Source organism: Falco rusticolus, chromosome 8 (assembly GCF_015220075.1).
Source record: "Falco rusticolus isolate bFalRus1 chromosome 8, bFalRus1.pri, whole genome shotgun sequence".
Lineage (NCBI taxonomy): Eukaryota > Metazoa > Chordata > Aves > Falconiformes > Falconidae > Falco > Falco rusticolus.
The window spans coordinates 21,204,464-21,222,792 of record NC_051194.1 but is presented as its reverse complement, the minus strand read 5'-3'; the positions used below and the strand labels follow the sequence as shown (position 1 = coordinate 21,222,792).

The window sequence follows — 18,329 nt, the reverse complement described above, 5'->3', positions numbered from 1 at the left end:
GTCACTAGCAATCCCCTTCCTTTCACAAGAGGAGGAGTGTGACTGAGCGGCACGCACTGCAAGGCTGCAATCCTGCATGCTGCTTATGGCAGCAGGAAAAGGCACCTCAGGCCACTCCAACTTTGACGGTCCCTTCCCGCACTCACAGGTAATGGCAGCATGGGTCAGGGTTTAACTCCCTGCACAGGAAGGCATGCTGTCTGGCAGGGGCAGATGGTTGCTCTCACCCAGGTCACAGGGGGTATGAGGACACACCAGAATTGCTCAGGAATGTGTTGAGACCTGAAAAGCAACCTAGGAGACCCTAAGATCTGGCCTGTACCTTTTCGTACTGGGAGCTGCAGGCTGCAAGGTGCTGCAGATCCAGTAGATTGCCAGCTGCATGCTGCTACAGCAGTGCCTTGATAAACCTGTTTGCTAAGATGCCTGGAAAATCTGCCTTTGGCTTGCCACTTGCAGCTGCGTGCACACGTTGCTGGTGCTATTTGCAGGTCACCTGGCAGGACAGCAGCTGAATGCTAGTTGTAATCCCTTGGAAAGGTAAAGAAGATGATGGTGATGTCTGTAGGCTTCTGCAGCTCTGTCACCTCCTTTGCACTTTTTACACTTCCCACTGGAGCTACCAAGAGCTGAAGAGCTTTCACCTGGGCCCAGGCACTTGCTGGCCTGGAGTCTCCCTCCTTCCTTACTGCTGGACCTTCCTGGGACCTGGACAGCTTTTCTCACTTCTGCAAGCTCTCTTCTTCTGTGATATCTGTCAGAAGAAAACACCTCGGGGCATCTGCTTGTCTCTGAATCCACATGTGTGCTGACTTCTGTCCCTGCCTGTGTTCTCTAGGCTCCTTAGCACTGATGCTATTGTGGCCAAGTCTCAACAGAGTGCTCTGTGGAGTTCTAGCAGTTTGTAACAGTTAATCAGAGCAGACATGCAAGCTGGCCTCCCCTCAGAGCCAGCACTCCTCTTTTGCAGAAGCTCTATCCAGCTATTGCTATTTCTGTATGATCTGCTACTTTATATTCTGCATCTTTACTGCGGCCCTGTCCCTGGGAAGCTGGTGCATCTGCCCATCCCGAGCAGGCTGGCTGGGGCTAACACTCTGGCACTGTTTGCTGGAAACATGCTTTCTGACCTGACACTTTAGTATTGTTGGAGGTCCTGTAACGTTGCTATGATACAGGCGGGTGAATCCAGGACTGGGAAGAAGTCCTGAGCTAAGGCTGCATCTTGTGATACAGAGACACAAGGTTTGGGGATGTCTCCGGGTGTCCCTGTAGAGAGGTGACATTGCAAGAGATGGCCTGAGCTGTTGAGGTTTGAGATTAGCATCACGGAGGAGCGAGTTGCCCTCAGCCCAACGTGCCGTTCCCCTCCAGGGGTGCAGAGGCCAGAGATGGAGACTCCTGAGCCTGTCTGAGTCATGGATGGCAGAGAAAGAGCTCTCATGTGAGACCCTTGGGCCCATGGATGTGAAGGTCTGAGATTCAGTCCCTGCTGGTAAAAAATTCTCAGCCTGATGAGGCAGTGTTGCTGTTGCAAAGTATGCTTTGCTGTATTCCACTACCAATTTTTGGTTTATACTGTTTTCAAAAAAGCATCTTTTCAGCCATGCAGTTCTGTTGCAAATCACTGAAAACACCACACTGCAATGAGATTTTCTTTAGAAAGAGACTGGCTGCAGTGCAGTCGCCCCTTGTCACTTAGAAAATGCCCATCAGCCAAACCCATCACCTCACCACTGCTCTGCAATTATGGTATTTCCACAAAGCTCAGAAATAAATGCTTTTGCATTGAGAGGCTTTGGGAGGGTGTCAGTTTCCGAGGAAATGCTTCTGGACTTAGTCAAAACATTTTGTGTTTTCATGCTATTTTTTATTTTTGTTACTTTGAGGTAAATTAGATGCTTTCTTAGAAAAATGTCCCATTTCCCAGTTCTCTTTACTGAGTAGTCTAATGTTGGTATCACGTGGGCATGAGGGCACAGCTGAGATGTGACTGTTTCAGACTCATTTTTTCCTCAGAAAATTTCTAGACACCTCCTCCACTGACCCCCTCCCCTTTGCTAAACACTGCAGGAAAAATTCTTTCTGCTTGTACCTTTTCATGGTGGTCTCACCCCTTACCTCTGACAGGGTGCTGCACGCACAGCGTAGGATCCTGGTGCTTTCTCCTTTGTGCATCTGGAGGGTGGTGAGGGAATTTGATCCAGAAGGCGCTGTTGCCACAAGTGGGCTTGAGTACAGCTGGTGACTGTGGGCTTTCCCAGTATCCTGGTTCATAAAGAGGAAATCTCTCCATGTGCTTGGCTCCTGTATTGCCTTGGGCCATGGCCTTCATCTGTTTCACATTCCTCCATCTCTTATACGAGCATTACTTTGTGCTGCAGAGCTGCACATACTTGTGGGATGGAGGCTTTTCAGATGATCTCACCTTTTCTTAAATTCCATATTTTTCTCACTGTCATGTTCTGTGATCCCGTCTTTGCACTCTCGTGGCTGTCAGGGCTAAGAAAACCTCCCACAGTTTCACTCATCACCTGCTGGGTGAATCCTGAACCATTTCTGCCTTTCTGTCATGACAGAGAACCTAATGGCATGAGGTCCTCCAGTGAGGGGACCGGTGTGCCTTGTGCCGTCCCCTGGAAGGGCTCCATTTTTTCTGCCTGTTACCCAGTCACCCATCTGAGTGTACCCTAACCAGTACTAACACGTTGACAGCCCCCCCAGCCTGCACCACCCAGCAGCACCTGCTCTTGTCCTCCTCCCTGCAGTAGCTAAGCCCACTCTTCTCTGCTCAAAATAGATATTTTGTTCACTACTTTCTTACCTTAATTTCCCCAGGAACAACGAAAGCACCACAAGTCTTACCAGCCTCAGAAACTAAAATAGTTGTTATGGAAGAAGAGTGTAAGTACCTTTCTCCCTTGCTCCCCCATATAGCTTCCTTCCCCTTATTTGTTTTGGGTTTATGAGACATTTTGCATAACTGCTTTATTGCCTCCTGGAATCTTCTTTAATCACTACTTCTCTTTGATTTCTCCCAAAGCCACTGATCTTTCCCTAGATCTTTCAAGAAGTATGATTTATATTGCTGGTGTCTATCTTGGAGAGGGAGAGGTTGCTAATGCAATGGTAACTTGAAGAACATACTACTTAAAATTGCAGCTGGATTTTAAGCATTCCCAGCTTTTTCAATACATGGATTTATTGATGCTTGTTAGACTTTGTCATGGTTTAACCCCAGCCAGCAACTAAGGACCATGCATCTTCTGGCTCACTCCCTGCAGTGCACAGCCGCCCCCCATCCCCACGGTCCCCACCCCTCCATGGGATGGCAAGGAGAATTGGGAAGAGGTACTTAGCTGCTGGCTGAGCTTGTTACAGCCTTTGATTTAGTGGGTTTTTTCCTTGGTTTGTTTTTGGGTTTGAGCTTGCGCTTTTTTTGAGGGTATGGGAGAAAGAAACCCAGAAGAGGCTATAGGAAATACAAGAATGAAGACATGGGTCTTCTGAGCATGTCATACAAAAACTGCAGAAAAGACATCTGTGCCATGCCATGACGTTTTTCCTTGAATCTCCAGAAAGCAAGAACAGACTTCCAAAAATGTTTAATTTGATTTAATGTGGTAAATGTGCTTTTCAGCATCCCCTTGTATTCAGTGTTCGCAAATACAATAGAAAATAGACACACAAAAATAAAAATCCAAGCATGTGCACGAGTGAACATCTAGAAGCCAGGTGCCTGGCCGCTGCTTCACCGTTTTCTGGTGGAAGGCATTATTTCTGTGTGGGAGACCCCCCACCCTGGGGCCAGTGTGCCACCCTGGTGGTGTCAGCACGCTGGACAGCCCACCAGCATCCCCTCCACGGGAGCGGGAGCCTGGGGAGCTGCGGGCTGGGCAGTTATTTTGAGATCCGTGCTCTATTTCCATTCCAGCTGCTCCTGCCCAGAACCAACAATGCAGCTGGCTGTGCTTCTCTGTCGGCAATTCTACTTTGCAGATTTTATGGAGATGTTTCGTCCTCGGAAAGCTCAATCTTTTGTGATTTTAAAGGAAATCCGATTGCAGCCACAGCAGGGAATGGCCAGGTATCCTTTAAAAGCATTTCTGATTAGAAAACTGCACTCAAAATTTGCTCTGGTGTTGTGCTTAGCCTTCCACTGCACTGGAGACATCAAGCTGAGAGGCAGCACCATTAATGCAATGACCATACCATCCTTCCCCAGGATTTTTCCTTTGTGCTCATTAGCATAGATCCATGCTACTTATTTGCATTGCATTAGATATATGCTATTTTTACTGAAAGCCAAATTTCAGTAGAAAGGAAACTGGCAAGATGCTGTGTGCCTTGCACAGGAGTTTCTCCTTTTGAAAAATTTCTTTCCTCTGTGGGAACATCATCCTTGACTGTTTTTGTCTTAAGAGATGGTGGAGTCTCCAGAGTTAAAGTTGTAATTGACTTTCTTCCTTCACATTCCTTTTTTATGATGTCTCTCAATTTTTATCTAAATTACACATAGTCCCTCTGATTTTTACAGTTACTGATGATCTATCGTAGAATTACACATGTGTATAACATATGGGGAGGTAATGAAGATGTGAGGTGTGATGATCTGGAAAGCTGACAAGTATCTCATTTTTGTAAAATTCTTGCATTTCTTTTAAATGCCAGTATTCAAGAGCTTCTCTGGCACCTGTAGGTAGTCCCACCTCTCATTGTTTCACTGAAAGGTTGTAAATGATCTGCTGGATTTTAGACACCATGTTGAGAAAGCACCATGCACACTCAGGGGTAGCTGCAGTTCCCTGGGAAAGGAGAGGCTGCCAGGCACAGGCAGCTTGGTTGCTCCTGTTTGGCCTGTGGTGTGAGGCAGGCATCTTACCAGGCAGGCTGGGCAAGGCTCTTAGACCCTGCACCTCCAGAAGCTCACTGTGTTCTCCCCATGGCCCAGACAGTCCCTATGGGCAAGGGGATGAAACCCCATCACTCTGTGTAGCCCCACGTGCCTCACCTCCTGAAGCCCTGTTGCTCCTGGTGTATACGTTTTTAACTTGTGTTTTTCCTGAAGGTCCCAGTTCCTTCCTGGATGTCTGGCCTTCCTTTCTACCCCTGCCTTGGGAAAAGGAGTGGGATATCACATATTTCCCCCTTGGAGCACTGTTAGAGCCTTTCTTACCACCTCTGAGTGCAGCTACTAGCAGATCCTGCGACATTCCGTCACCCCTGCCTTCTTCACACACCTGCCTGGTAAACAGAATAGGAATCAGTGGCAAAGTTTAGAAACATTTTGATAGAGGCAAAAATGGAAGAAGGTTCACAGCAATCTGTAGAGCGTTCTGAGATGGAAGGTTTATGCAGAACAAAGATACTAAAGTCTTATCAAAGTTTCATTTTTAAAAAGTAAGATAATGTTTGAAATCACCAAAAAAGTCAGGTAATCCCTTTTGCTTGTTCTCTGCTGTTGAGTTCTCCTCAAGTTTATTTCCTGGACTTCAACAAACAGGTGAAGTCCTAAGGGTAGAAAGAGAATACAGGCTGGGTGGAGGAGGTGTGTTTGGATGCTGTCAGGATACAAGAGGATCCACCAGTGATGGGCAGATGCTCTAAGCCAACATGCGGATCATTGCAGCTGCTCAGCCGGACTCTGCTACGCCCGTTGTCAGGATCGTCGCCTGGCTGATCCGGTTGAGTGCTGTCACCTTCCCAGCCCATGCAGGCTGGCAGTGCTGCCAGGGCCACCGCACTCTGTGGTGTTGTGCAACAGAGGGGTTTGGGATCAGGTGAGAAGATGAAAGAGGGAGAAAGAGCAGAAGAGGTGGTGCTGAGTTGTGCTGAGAACATGAGGATTGGGGGATAATGTGAGACACCTGAATGAAAGCTGGGCCCTCTGGATTGACTTTTTGGGACCTTTATTTCAACTGCTGCGGATCACAAGCCCTGCCTGAAGTCCCTTTAGAGATTCCTGTGAGAGGGTAGGTGAAACAGCCCTTCTTTCTGTGATGAAGTCTAAGTTTCCAAACCAGTTTGAGTCCACAGATTTCATAGCTGTTGTCATGGTGATGCCATTGGACTAAGTTTGTAGACTTATTGGTTTAGACTTGTTAAGGCTCTCCCTCTCCCATGTAATACCTTCCCCGATGCTTAGCGTGGCTGGGTGTCAGAAATGTTTTCCTTGCTTGCTCTCCCTGTGGTGAGATAGGCCTGGTGGACTTGCATGATTACGGTGGCTCACTGATGTCTTTACTGTGATGTGGTAAATTCACATCTAGTCACATCTAGTTGAATCGAAGCTTCAGCATGTACCATAGTAAGATGTGCCATGTAATTCAGGTTCAGCCAATTCCCCCAGATCTTGTCTCCAGTCCAGTCTGGCATGGCTTTTACTGGGTGACCATGGCAGACCTGCACGTTAATTTGCTGCTCAGTGTCTGGTCACTCCAGTCTGAAGGCACTGTACTCTCTTCAAGCCAGCAATGCTACAGACGTGAGCGTGGTGCTGTTGCTTTGGAGTTGAAGGGTGTCCAGCCAGCCCAGAGCCCGGGTGTAACAGACAGAAGTTAGTCCACCAAGGCCCACGCGGACAGACCAGTTTTCAATATTAGACTAAAAATAAGTCCTGGCGTGGTCTTTGCTCAAATAATTTAAAACCCACAGCTGGAGGTGTGGTTAATAATTGAGCGGAGCCCGCATGCACGCAGGCATGGTACCTTGCAGTGTATGTTTTGGAGATCTGGCTGTCAGTCTGCAGAGAGCTGCGTCATGCCTGCTCTCAAGTCCCTGCTTATTTTGCATGCTGTGTATTTTTTAAGTAGCCATAGCATCTAGCACTCCAGACGCGAAGCAGAGACAGGCCGTTGTGACTCTAAAGGTAAAGATGGGCATATGGAGCGAAGCATGGGATGGAAACTCATCACCCCTGGAAGAACTGAGGCTGTAAGCCCAGCGTTCAGAGCAGGAGGCTGCGTAACAGATCTGCTCTGTCAGACTCCACCACGTGATCCTGGCATGTTGCTTCACTTCTTGGGCTTCAGCTGTCCTGCAAAGCATTCATGCTGGCACTGGCCCTGCAAAAGGCTTTTTAGGTTTGTTGAACAGATCCCTTCATTGAAGTATCATGTTGCTGCTATTACAATTGATGATGGGGATTTGGGAAAATAAAATGCTGCAGTGCTAATGTGCATTCTGGGACCCTTGTGGTAGAGAAAATCATAGGAAAGAGTCCTTCATAAGGCTGGAGAGATCAGCCTGGAGGAGCAACAGAAGGTTTATAGTAATACAGGACTTTGCCTCTGCAAAAGCTACCTGTCCTATGGAAACAGGCAGTCCCTTGGAGCTCAGAAACCTTTACACTTGCTCCTCAGTGAAACGCTTGAACAGTGCAGATGGGAGACACGGGGAGTGCTGCGTTTGTTGTTCTGATCAGCAGTGTCTGATGCTCTGAGATGAGTGCCCCTGCAGTCTGGCATTTATATTTTGGGATGAACTTCTAGTCTGCAACTATTGATCCTCATGATCCTCTCAGGAACTGGGAACGCAATTCCAGCAGGATCTGTTTCAGTAAAATGCAGGGGTAAATACTGGGTCATTTCCAAATGAATAAGCACAAAGGAGCAGAATTTTTATGAGGTCCAGTGTCCCCGTCTGTTGCTAGGCAAGCCCCAGTCTGCACAGGCCCTTCTGATTTTATGTACAGAAAGCAGCAGTGAGCATTCAGCCTCTGTTCAGGTTTATTAAGAGAAGAGAGTGTCATACCAGACATACAGAAATCTGTCACAGAGGGAATGGTTAGGATCAACAGTCCCTCAGTGTATTCATCAGTGTAACTCATGGATTTAGTGTGGCTTGTGCCAGGATTACAGTGCTACAGCTGAGGAATAGCTGAGCCAGACACCTTCTCATCCATGTTCTTCTGAAAAGCAGTTGGATGAACTCGGTTGAGAAGAACCTCAGCAATTCTGTGGTTTATCTGTAAGTACATGAGGCATATACAGAGCAGTCAATTTATATACACTCTCCAACCAGCTGAGTTCATCTGTCTAACTGAATGTCTAAATATTGAGAGAGTAAAGTGTCTGTACTCTATGAACCCACCAGTCAGTTGTTTTTTTTTAAAAAAAAAGAGCAGCAAAACTATCACTTGTCTCCCTGCTTCTCTCAACAGTAGCTGTAGTTTGTGAAAAATTTATTATAATTTATAGTCCAAGCTGCATTAATTAACTCTTTGCAGTGGGAGTATTTCACCCGATTTCTGAGAACAAACTGGTAAGCTCTCTGCAAAGGTTAAATGACGTGCATGGTAGGAATTGTGTAAGAATCCCTGCACAATCATTAATGGCCTTTCTGCATAGATACATTGTGTGAAGGAAAGTCCACATGACAATGTCAGTGCCCATGGCTCTCCTTGCTGTGGCCCTATCACTGATGTTAGTCCCAGATAACCTAGGCATGTGGTGGAAAATAGACTCTTTGAATGACTACGGTGCTCAGGGTCTCCCCTGTGTTTATGCTGCACTGTTCTCACTGACTGGGACAGCAACGATAAGATGTGGCTTCAGATCATTCGCAGTCACATCCATCAAAAGGCAGCTCTCTTCTTCCCATCTTCACCTCCTTATTCCCTTCTGCTTTGTGCTCAGCTCTGGGGCTGAGACCAGCTGGAGGCCTGACATGCTGATGGGTGAGCTGCGTCAGGCCTGCAGCCACCTTGCAAGAGCTTTGTAGCCAGCTTGCCTGTGCGTTTGCAGTGGCCCCTGTCTCAGGGACACCTTGCTTATTCCCACTGCTCTGATTTCCCCATTTCTTTTCTGTAGTTTGCCCATGCACACTCCCTGTTTCCTGCCCTTAATTCACTGAAGTACTTGGAGAGGCAGTTGTACATGACTGATGTTACTGCACAAGCTCCCCCCATCATCTCCCACTGCCATCATGTGAGTTTCTTTCCATGCAGATTGCAGCTAGTGCCAAAACCTGCTCCCTTACTTATTCAGATCTCCATTTATCTCAATAATTTTACAACTTTCCAAGTAATTTGGGAGAGATGGAGTTGTATTGGAGGCTGTAAGAAGGATTTGTTCTACCACACCAGCCAACAGGGAGTAAAATCTGCCTGGTACCCTGGGGCAGTTAAGGTAAAATAGCTGTGGGAAGTAATTTCTGAATCACCAGGCACACTGAACTGGTGGTTCGAGTGGTGATGAATGAATATGCATGTCTGCAGATAACCTGTGTGTGAGGCTCACTTTACCAGCATCATTCATCGAACTGCAGATGACACAGGACCAGGTAGATATTTGTTAAGATATTTCCAGTGGCTGAGGCTGATGAGCGAACACAGCTAAACATGAAGTAACTGAATGAAGTCACTTTTGAATCTGGGAATTACCCTGCTAGTGTGGTGGAAACCCACTGATATCTCCCTTAGCCTCACGCTTCAAGGTGCTTGCCTGTGATAGGCAGCCACATTTGAATGCAGGCACAATTAACACTTTCTAAGTGAGACTTTTCACTTCCCTCTGTCCTCCCAGCAGAGCTGCTCTCTGACTTGGCAGGTCTCTCCATCCTTGCTCCCAAACTAGTTGCAGCTGCTGCCCTCATGAACATGATGTCCCAGCTGCAGCAACTTCCCAGAGCAATCAGGCACCTTGGGAGGCTCTGGACTCCCCATTACCATGCAGGCATGAGAGTCCAGGATTATAATAGATAAAGATCTTTATTCAGTATATCAAAATTCAAAATGAACATTGCAAATTACAATGAATGGAACAGAGAACAAACCAGGGTGATGTAAATATCATGGGTGTAGAATGGTCTTGCCAGCTCCAAAGGGAAAAACAGAACCAGAGATCGCACAAAAAAGGATTGTGGCCAGGTCAGTCCCTGTGTAAGAAGCTACTAAAGAGATCATTGCTTTCCAGCTAGGGGAGGAGGTGCTAGCTGTACCTGTAAAGCCACAGGTAGCACAAGGGGAAATCAGTGGGCATGCTAACTATTTTTTCTAATACAAGAGCCAGGAAGGGGCAGGTTTAAAAGAAGTAAATGGAGATGCATCTTTGCACACTGTGTGCAAACACTGGAACCCTTGTCACATATATTCTGGATGCTGCAAGATTAGATTTGTTCAAGCAGCAACTAGACACATCCGTGGAAGAGAAATCCATCAAAGGCCATTCAATGTAAAGGCACTGTGGCTAACCTCTGAGCTGCTCATCCTAGGTGGCCAGAAGAAAATTATCAATGCATGAGTGTGCTGATCTTCCTCCAGCATTGCCTGTTGGCCACTGTCAGAGAGAAGACAGGGCTTCGGTTTGACCAGTACAGCTGTTTATACTCTCATAATGGCCTGTATTTGATGGCACTCTTTTCAATTGGGAACTGGGCTGACTGCCTCTTTTTGTAGCCTTTGCTACATCTCTGCTGCTGACAAATGAACCATAGTAATATGTTTCTGTGGTTCAGTTTTAAAATACTTTGTGCTTCTTTGGGAGAAAAGGCATGGCACGTGCAGAAAACAGGATTTAAAAGATAATTACATTAACAAGGTGCTTCTGGAAGAACTGATCATGTATTTTTCTGACAGGCATAACACCGTTAACAGATCTCTTTCTAGAAGTGCACAACACACATGTCCCAAGCCTCATTTGTGTCAGTGATTTTTTATTTGTTTAAAAGAAGCAAAATTTTTTGTATGGGATGAAAATCCCATGCAATCTTCAACTGGTCGATGCTGTAATGCACTCTGGTATCCAAACATCACACAGCACCGCATCTTCCTGTCCACCTGTTCTGGTGGAAAGTGTACCTCTTTGTCTGAGTTGTTTTCTATGGGGAGCTTTCTGGGCTTTGTTTTTATTTCTCCCTCTCTGCTACTCCCTTACTGTGGGAAGGCTCCCCCCAGAATCATTTCCTGTAGGATTTATGATGTGAGACTTGGATACATGGCTTGTTTTGCTTGCTAGCAGCTGGTACATTTGATGGTTGAAGGGGTGATGGCTTCCTGCAGGCTGTGCTTGTTCTTCATCCATTGTGCCTTTCAATTTGTACTGGTGCTTTCATTCATGAAGTTTCAGTGCTCCCTGATCTGTAGGAATGCTTGCAGCTTCAACAGAGACCGGGTCATTGTGCAGTTTTAAAGTCCTTCAGTCAAAGACTGCAAGCACTGCAAACCACAGGCTGCCCTGCGAGCAGCTTTCAGCAGCACCCGTGCTGTGTGCTGCCTAGGCAGCACTTGGGGACAGTGGCTGTCTTCGGTGTACTGGCTCCCCTGTAATTTTCACACTCCACTGGCAGGCCCTTGCTTGCTCTGCTGCTGCTTCTGCCTCCACAAGAGTGGCCCAGCCAGTGCTGGGGTTGCTGCAGCAGAGCAGGCAGCTCCTGGCCCAGCAGCGGCACAGCCTGCAGCCTCTCGTGCCCATGCACAGCGCAGCCCGCACGCAGCCTGGCTCCCACTGCCTTTTGGGACACAGCTGTGTGCTGCCAGGCTAGGTTTTATTTTCATGCTCATTTTGAAAATGGTATTTGTTGTTAAGACTTGGTGTAAAGTGGCTGGATCAAGCAGTAGCTAAGGGAGAGGCCTTGCAAAGAAATTCCCAGTGCTACCACACACAGTTAGAGCTCCTCTGTCCTGAGCCCACTGCTGTCCATTTGCCTTAGGAGAAATGTCCTACTGTCTCGTAAAGGTAGAAATTATACAGAGCTGTTATGAAGCCATTATGATGGTTTTGGCTTCTAGTTCCCATTAATCTTAACCGGAAGGGAGTGCTGAATTTCACTAAAGAAGTTTGGAAATTTTCATATTTGAGGGGGTTTTTTGCAAGGACTTCTTTGGTGGCTTGGTCAAATCATCGTCTGTGCTAAATAACCTGGCATACACTCTAGTATGTGTACACTGCTCTGCACATTTGGCTCCCAGCTGGCTGGCGTTAGGTACCCTAGGAAGGGAGCAGCTATTTACTGTCCCAGGGCCATGCACATTTTCAGTCTTTGCTGAAGTATTTGCCATGTCTGGTTTGCAGAGCACTTTGGGACAACTTGCTCTGCCCTGGACAGCTGTGAAAAGACAACACCAGAGGCAATGGTTATTCAAGGCAAAGCATAGAAATAGCTCCTCTTGTGTAGAACCCTGGCTCTGTTGGGCAGCAGGAGGCACTGACTTCCCTGTGTGAACAGAAGACAATGGGACTGGACAGTGCATTGGTTGGAGCGAAATGAACAGTAAGCTTGGCTCTGCCTTGAGCTGTGTGCAGGTAACAGCCAGGGCTGTTCCTGCTGTGCACAGAGAGGCACAGACCCCATGCAATCGGAGGTAGTCCTAAAAGCAGGAGAGCTAGAACAAACTGGTTTGGCTGCTCATGTGCCAAGCATCACCCAGATGTGAGAGGCTTCACAGGATGCTGGGAGCCCACCTTCACCTGCAAGAGTCCAGATGTGCCCAGCAGGCATGGGCTGGAGCCGGAGCGTGAGAGCAGAGGGCACCAGGGGCAGCAGGGCAGGCATGCACAGCAGCCTGTGAGCCTGCTGTGGTGGCGGGATGGGGATGGGGGCTGCCCGAGGAGTGGAGAGCAGCCCTGGCTCCCTCTGGGGCAGGCTCTGGTATGCCTCACTGCTTCTCCTGAGGTTCTGACTAGCTCCTGCCTGGGGCTCTGGCTCCAGCCTTCCTTCTCAAGTCCTGTGTCAGTGAGGTTTTCGGTCTTAAGCGACTGGTCTGAAGTCACTAACCTTTCCATGAGGTTTGTTCATGCTTTGGAAAACAGGACGGAGGAGGGTATCTCCTCAGAAAGCTCCGGTACAACATAAAAGGTGCTGGAAAGTCAGTAGTAGCCCCATTCCTGGAGATGTAACTGTATTAAGGTATAAACAAGGTGGGTGGTCCAGGAAAGGGGACTATCTTTAATGAGATGAAGTATTCAGTTGGAAAAAGCAGATGCTTTTGAGTGCCCTGCTCTTACTTCAGTTATGTGAAGATGGGTCTGCATTCCCCGAAGCTCGTCTGCTTTTGTAACCTATATCAGTTGCTCTAACAAAAGGTTTTTCCGCTCCTAGAAGCCTTTGTCTTGCCTATGGAGACTCTCTATTTTGGGCTGTAAGTTTGTCCGAATCATTCAGAGACAGGAATTACAATGAAATTCTGCAGAGTACCATCAGGTTTGTTTGTACCTTACATGGCTGGAAAGCTTTTCTCCAGAAATAAATTTGTATTTGGGAAAGTATCTGTATCCCAGGAAACTTGAGTCATGCTGGCTGCTTCCCTCTTGGCACAGACCAGGGCTGACTGACTTCTGCTGAACTTCTGCTTGGTCTCTTGAGGCAGCCCCGCTGGGGCATGGCAGAGAGATGCTCAGAGACAGGGCAGATGGAGCTGTTCTTGTTTGCACTGTCCCCCTATTGCAGGGACAATGAGGGCGCTTGCTTCTGGCTCTGAAAAGTTATTTCCTTGCAGAGCTGTGGAGCAATGAAATGTCCCCTGCAGTATCTCTGGATCTTGGTCCAGTATCATGATGCAAATCAGGCCTCAGCACCATGCCGCTGTGCCTGTGTGACCCAGCAGCATGTGTTCTTCCTAACCTCCTGCCTGCCTGCCAGTGCAGGGTTGCATGCATGTGTAAGGGAGGGAAAGGAGAGATGGGAAAGGGGCACTTTCCCCTACAGCTTGTCAAAGATATGACCTTGTCCTGACATGCTGGCTGCTTAGAGGAAGGCGCGTCCTCAACTCCTCACTCACTTAGCTACTTTTGCTGGGAAAGTAAAGGTCAAGTTGCAGCCCCAGGACCTGGAAAGGTGAAGGTGGGTCTAAAGGCACAGGCTGAGGTTTGTAGCTCTGGGGTTTTTACTTTGGCAAATGAACTAGTTGAAAATCATCTAAGAAAACAGAATTTCCCAACAAAGGGAATAACAATATATCCTTTGTATGTGTGTGTGTGTTGTTTTTTTTTCCTCTGCAGTAACCACAACTCTCTCCTCCTGGTCCGGGCATGCTAGAAAATGCAACGAAACAGCCAAGTCCTACTGTGTCAATGGAGGGGTATGCTACTACATCGAGGGGATTAATCAGCTGTCTTGCAAGTAAGTGAGTGTAGTTCTTGTGTCAATATGGAAATTACTTGGCTGGGGGAGAGGAGACCTCTGCGCAACTGCTGGAGGAGGGGTAGCTCTGAAATTCTCCTGGCAATTTCAGTTTGAGCAGAAAAATTGCAGTTTCAGAAAGGGAGACCGAAGGGGTTGGGGTGGGGGAGGAGGGTTTGTATTTTCCTTTTTGTGCAAATATTGCTGTTCACTTCTCCTGACTCTTCCTCTATGAATATGTTTGTCCTGGTGTTTCCCTTTCTTCCCTTTCTCTTCTGCAGCTTCAGGGAAGGTCGGGTCCCTTTTGCTCTCCCTGAGCTAGGTCAAAGCTCTGCATCTCCTGCTGACATGTCCCCCCCTGCAAGCAGGGGGAGCTTTTCCCAGTGCAAGGCCATCTTCCTCCTCTCTGACTGGAGGGGGCCTTTGCTGAGACCTGTCTCTTACCTCAGTGCCTGCACCTCATGGGCTCAGAAGCAGGTTTAGCACACAGCTGTTCACCACTTTGTGGCAGGCTGTGCGTTATTTCTCACCTTCAAATGTTAAAACCTGCAGAAAGTTTCCACAGGGAGACATACTAAGTTATTCTTAAAATGAAATTTCTTCGAGAGCTTAAAGTGGGGCTGCGTAGTCCAAGGGACCTGGAATGGGATCTGAGACCTTTTCACCTCTGGTTCAAACCTATCACAGCCAGCAAGCCCAATAGCATCTCACAGCTCACCCTCCAGCCAAATGGGGGCTGCGAACAGGAAGCGTGGTCTGGTTGCCAGTGCTGGAGACATAGCTCCCTAAAGCACACCTGTACCAGTCCCCAGGCTCCTGTGGAGTGAGCATGAGGTGGTACCCTGGGTGTGCATTTGCTGAGCAGATGCGGTCAGCTTCTGAGCTCACCTGGGGACCCAAGCATCACTGTGTCCAGCTTGGAGAAGCCCAGAGCTGCTGATTTTCTCCCTGTGTGGCCTAGAGACGTCTCCGTGGAGATGCACAGCCCAAGGTATTTACATCTGTGGATGTCAACCTACTACCACTGCCACTGCATGGTGTGATACTCACTAGACACCTCAGCTCCTCAGGCCTTGAAGGACGCCTTCAAACGGAACTGTCACCCCTCCTGGAAGGGTTGTGAGCTGACTGACGCTTAACACAACTCCTCCCTTCTCTCAGTATTCCCTTGTTTTGTCAGGAAGCAGTAGGAAACAACGCATGGAAATGCATTCTGCTGAGCTCCTGTGCACTTACTTTCCAATGCAGGATCAGCTGTGGTGGGAAGGATATAGGATGAACAACATCTTCCAGTTCTCCCAGGCTTGCCCCTTCAGACAGGAAAAGAGCCGGGTAGGACAGAAAGCAAATACTGTGGTCCTCTACATTCCCATGTGCATGAAGTGAGAGCAGCCCTTGTACTCCACAGGTCCGTGCTTTAGGGTAGCTGTCTCTGTTGTAGGCTTCTTGGTGGCATGAAGTTCATCTTGTGGGGGCATCATCATCTGGGGCACTAAGTTCCCCACAGGAAACACGGAGGAAGCCCCATATGATGAATCAAAGTCACAGACACTATTCTGGTGCAGCTGCAGACCCAAAAAGCTCCAGCACTTCCAGTCTTTCCAGGCTGGGGAGGGCTCAACCCTTGAAGCCTGAAGAAGTGTATGAATCAGTATCTCTATCTGTGAGCACTGTGGTGGTGTCAAAAGCATATATCTCAAGGCTGTTTCTTTTGGAAAGAACTCGAATCTAGATCAAGACTTTTCAAATAGAATCAATTTCTAATTACAACAAGAGTTACCTGAACTCCTGCCACATGCAGCTGTAACGGTAAGGCTCTTGTTTTTCCTAATGAACAATGCACATCGTAGTTAGCAAGTGTCTTCAGCAGATAGATTGTTTTAACCCAAGTAATTCCAGCCTAGTGAAGAAAAAGTCTACCTTCAAACCAGGCTGTTATGATAGCTGATGAGTGGAGGTGAAGCTCAGTGATGGATTCCATTAAGATTTTATGTGCCGTACAGAACAGACCTGATTATTTCATATCACTTGAAAGCCTTGATTTCCTTTTCTGATGAGTCCCAAGATACCAATGGCTAAACCAGATTGTAATTAAAGATGGGGAGGGGTGTGGGGGTGTGGGGTGCAGGGAGCGGGGCACAGCAAAGTGTGACCTAAAAGGAGGTACTTTGAAGGTCTGCACTGTCGTGATTCATCTGCCAGAAAAGTCAGATCTGTGTTAACAGGAACCCAGGGGACCCAAGTATCTTCCAGACAGTGCAGTCATTTCTGATCTTACTGCTTGAGGAGATATCTGGATGTCCATTCTCCTTGAGTGCTTTTATCATTAAATCATAGACTGAAGATAAGAAATCCTGGCTTTTGAAGTGGTGTAATTTTAGAGTTTCTGGACTCCAGAAGACCATAGTTATTGAGGAACGGAGAAGCATTTGAACTCAACATAATATTTCCCATAAAATGGCTTTCCCAGTAACATGGATGATTCTTGAGGAAGGATAATGATGGATGAATGGACTTCACATTTGTCTGCCTGCGAACTAGCAAAATGCTGAAATGGTTCACAGGTTCCTAGTTGCACCAAGAAGGAGATCCGCTGCTGTGGTTTGTGAAAGATACAACAATACAGATTTGGAGGAGAAACTAGAGGAGGCAAAGATGAAGGCTTTGACCTGCATTTCTCAACTCTGTAACATGGGAGCCAGTCGTGGTCCTCCAGCCACACCATGCCTCTGAGACATGAGCATGGAGGAGGTTGATAGGTCCTTCTGCACACAACCTCTTCAAATGCCTTGAAGATCAAACAAGAGCCATTGGAGCATCTTGAGCCAGGAACAACATATGTGTCCATGTGCTGTTCCCATTTTGCTGTTCTGACTAGAGTCAGCAGGGCCTTGGGGGGTCTTCTGGCACCACGTACCAGCTTGCAGTCCTCTTTCACAGAAGGCTAAGTAGTTTCTAGAACCCCAGCACTCATATGATGTTACCAGCCTTTCTGTACTGGAAAGCTATCAGAAAACAGAATTTTAGAATATTCTTGTTCACTACCTGCCACCCTCCTGTAATCAGCTTTCTGGGGTGGATTTCATTGTTTGCAGCTGTCCACAAGCACTGGAGATCCTTCCTGTAGATGTTACCCCTGGCATTCTGGAGTGAAAATAGCAGCTGGGTTCTCAAACTATTTCTTCTCCTGAAGTGGCTCATTTGTTACAGATGATTTGTTATATCGCCTGAATTGGCAGCTGGCTTTTTCTTATTATTTTTTAACAGGCTTCCTGGAAACGTGTTCCTCTTGGTCTTTTAAATTCTGGGGAACAGACTGTTTGCCTGTAAACCCACCTCCTCCATCCCTTTTCAGTGTGCTTCAGCTAGACCTTGGACAATGCATTTTCTTCACCAGGGAAGAGCCCAGAATGGACTTGGAGCTGTCAGAATTTGTGTCTTTTTGGATTGTATGCTTGCATAATTTTGTCCTTAATCTGAAGTAAATTCTACACATGCTAGTGCCAAAGGAAACCTGAACATGATACAATCTGTGCTGTTACTTTGACTCTGCAAACAGACCACCTGGAAATTACATGGGAGAAGCGTGATCTGTCTCAGATATTCTGCAAATTTTCAGTGTAAACCCAGGAAATGAATGAGCCACACACATACAGAATTGACTCAACAGCCCTAGTAAATTAAAGAGCCCCATGCTCTTTTGACAGGAAGAATTTCTTGACCCTTCTCCAGACCACCTTGCTCAGAGAAGCCTTACAAGTTGGACTGGTTTCTCACTACAACTGTAGGGAAGTGGTGAGTGTGAGTAGAGCAGACTCCTGTGCCTGCAGAAGGGATGCACACAAGCAAGGCTCAAGGCCTGAGACACGGAAGAGAGGTGACTGGTTTGTTGCATCCAGCTGACTGTATCGCTTGGGGTGGCTAGCAGACTCTGATCTTGTGTCTGCCTCAGTCCTGGAGCCCACTGGGTTCTTAGAACAACTTAGAGTAGTTTGAGGCTGCTTTAATCTTTTATTGCTGGTTGCCATGCCCCACGGGGCTGTGATAGTGTGTGTATCACAGCAGAAATACACTTTTTCCCACTTAGGTCTTGGCACATGTTATCTACAGTTGGGGTCTTCCCAGCCAAACAAAGAAACAAAGCAAAATCTCATCACTGCATGGTCCTTCTCTGCCCATTTAAATGTGCTTTGTGACTCTTCTGTGTGGCTGATGCAATTGAAGTGGCTGGTACCCTAGGATCTTCCTAAATTGTGTGGTATCAGAAGACT

At 47.3% G+C, this 18,329-nt stretch overlaps 1 protein-coding gene across 1 annotated transcript in view; it reads left to right on the top strand.

The window, feature by feature from the left end:
• The window catches only part of LOC119152173 (pro-neuregulin-2, membrane-bound isoform-like), a 90,493-nt gene that overhangs the window by 40,150 nt on the left and 32,014 nt on the right, over nt 1-18,329 (top strand). The window contains exons 4-5 of the mRNA XM_037397055.1: nt 2,839-2,904; nt 13,938-14,058. Of these exons, the coding sequence (XP_037252952.1) occupies nt 2,839-2,904; nt 13,938-14,058 (187 nt within the window). The remainder of the gene's footprint in view (nt 1-2,838; nt 2,905-13,937; nt 14,059-18,329) is intronic.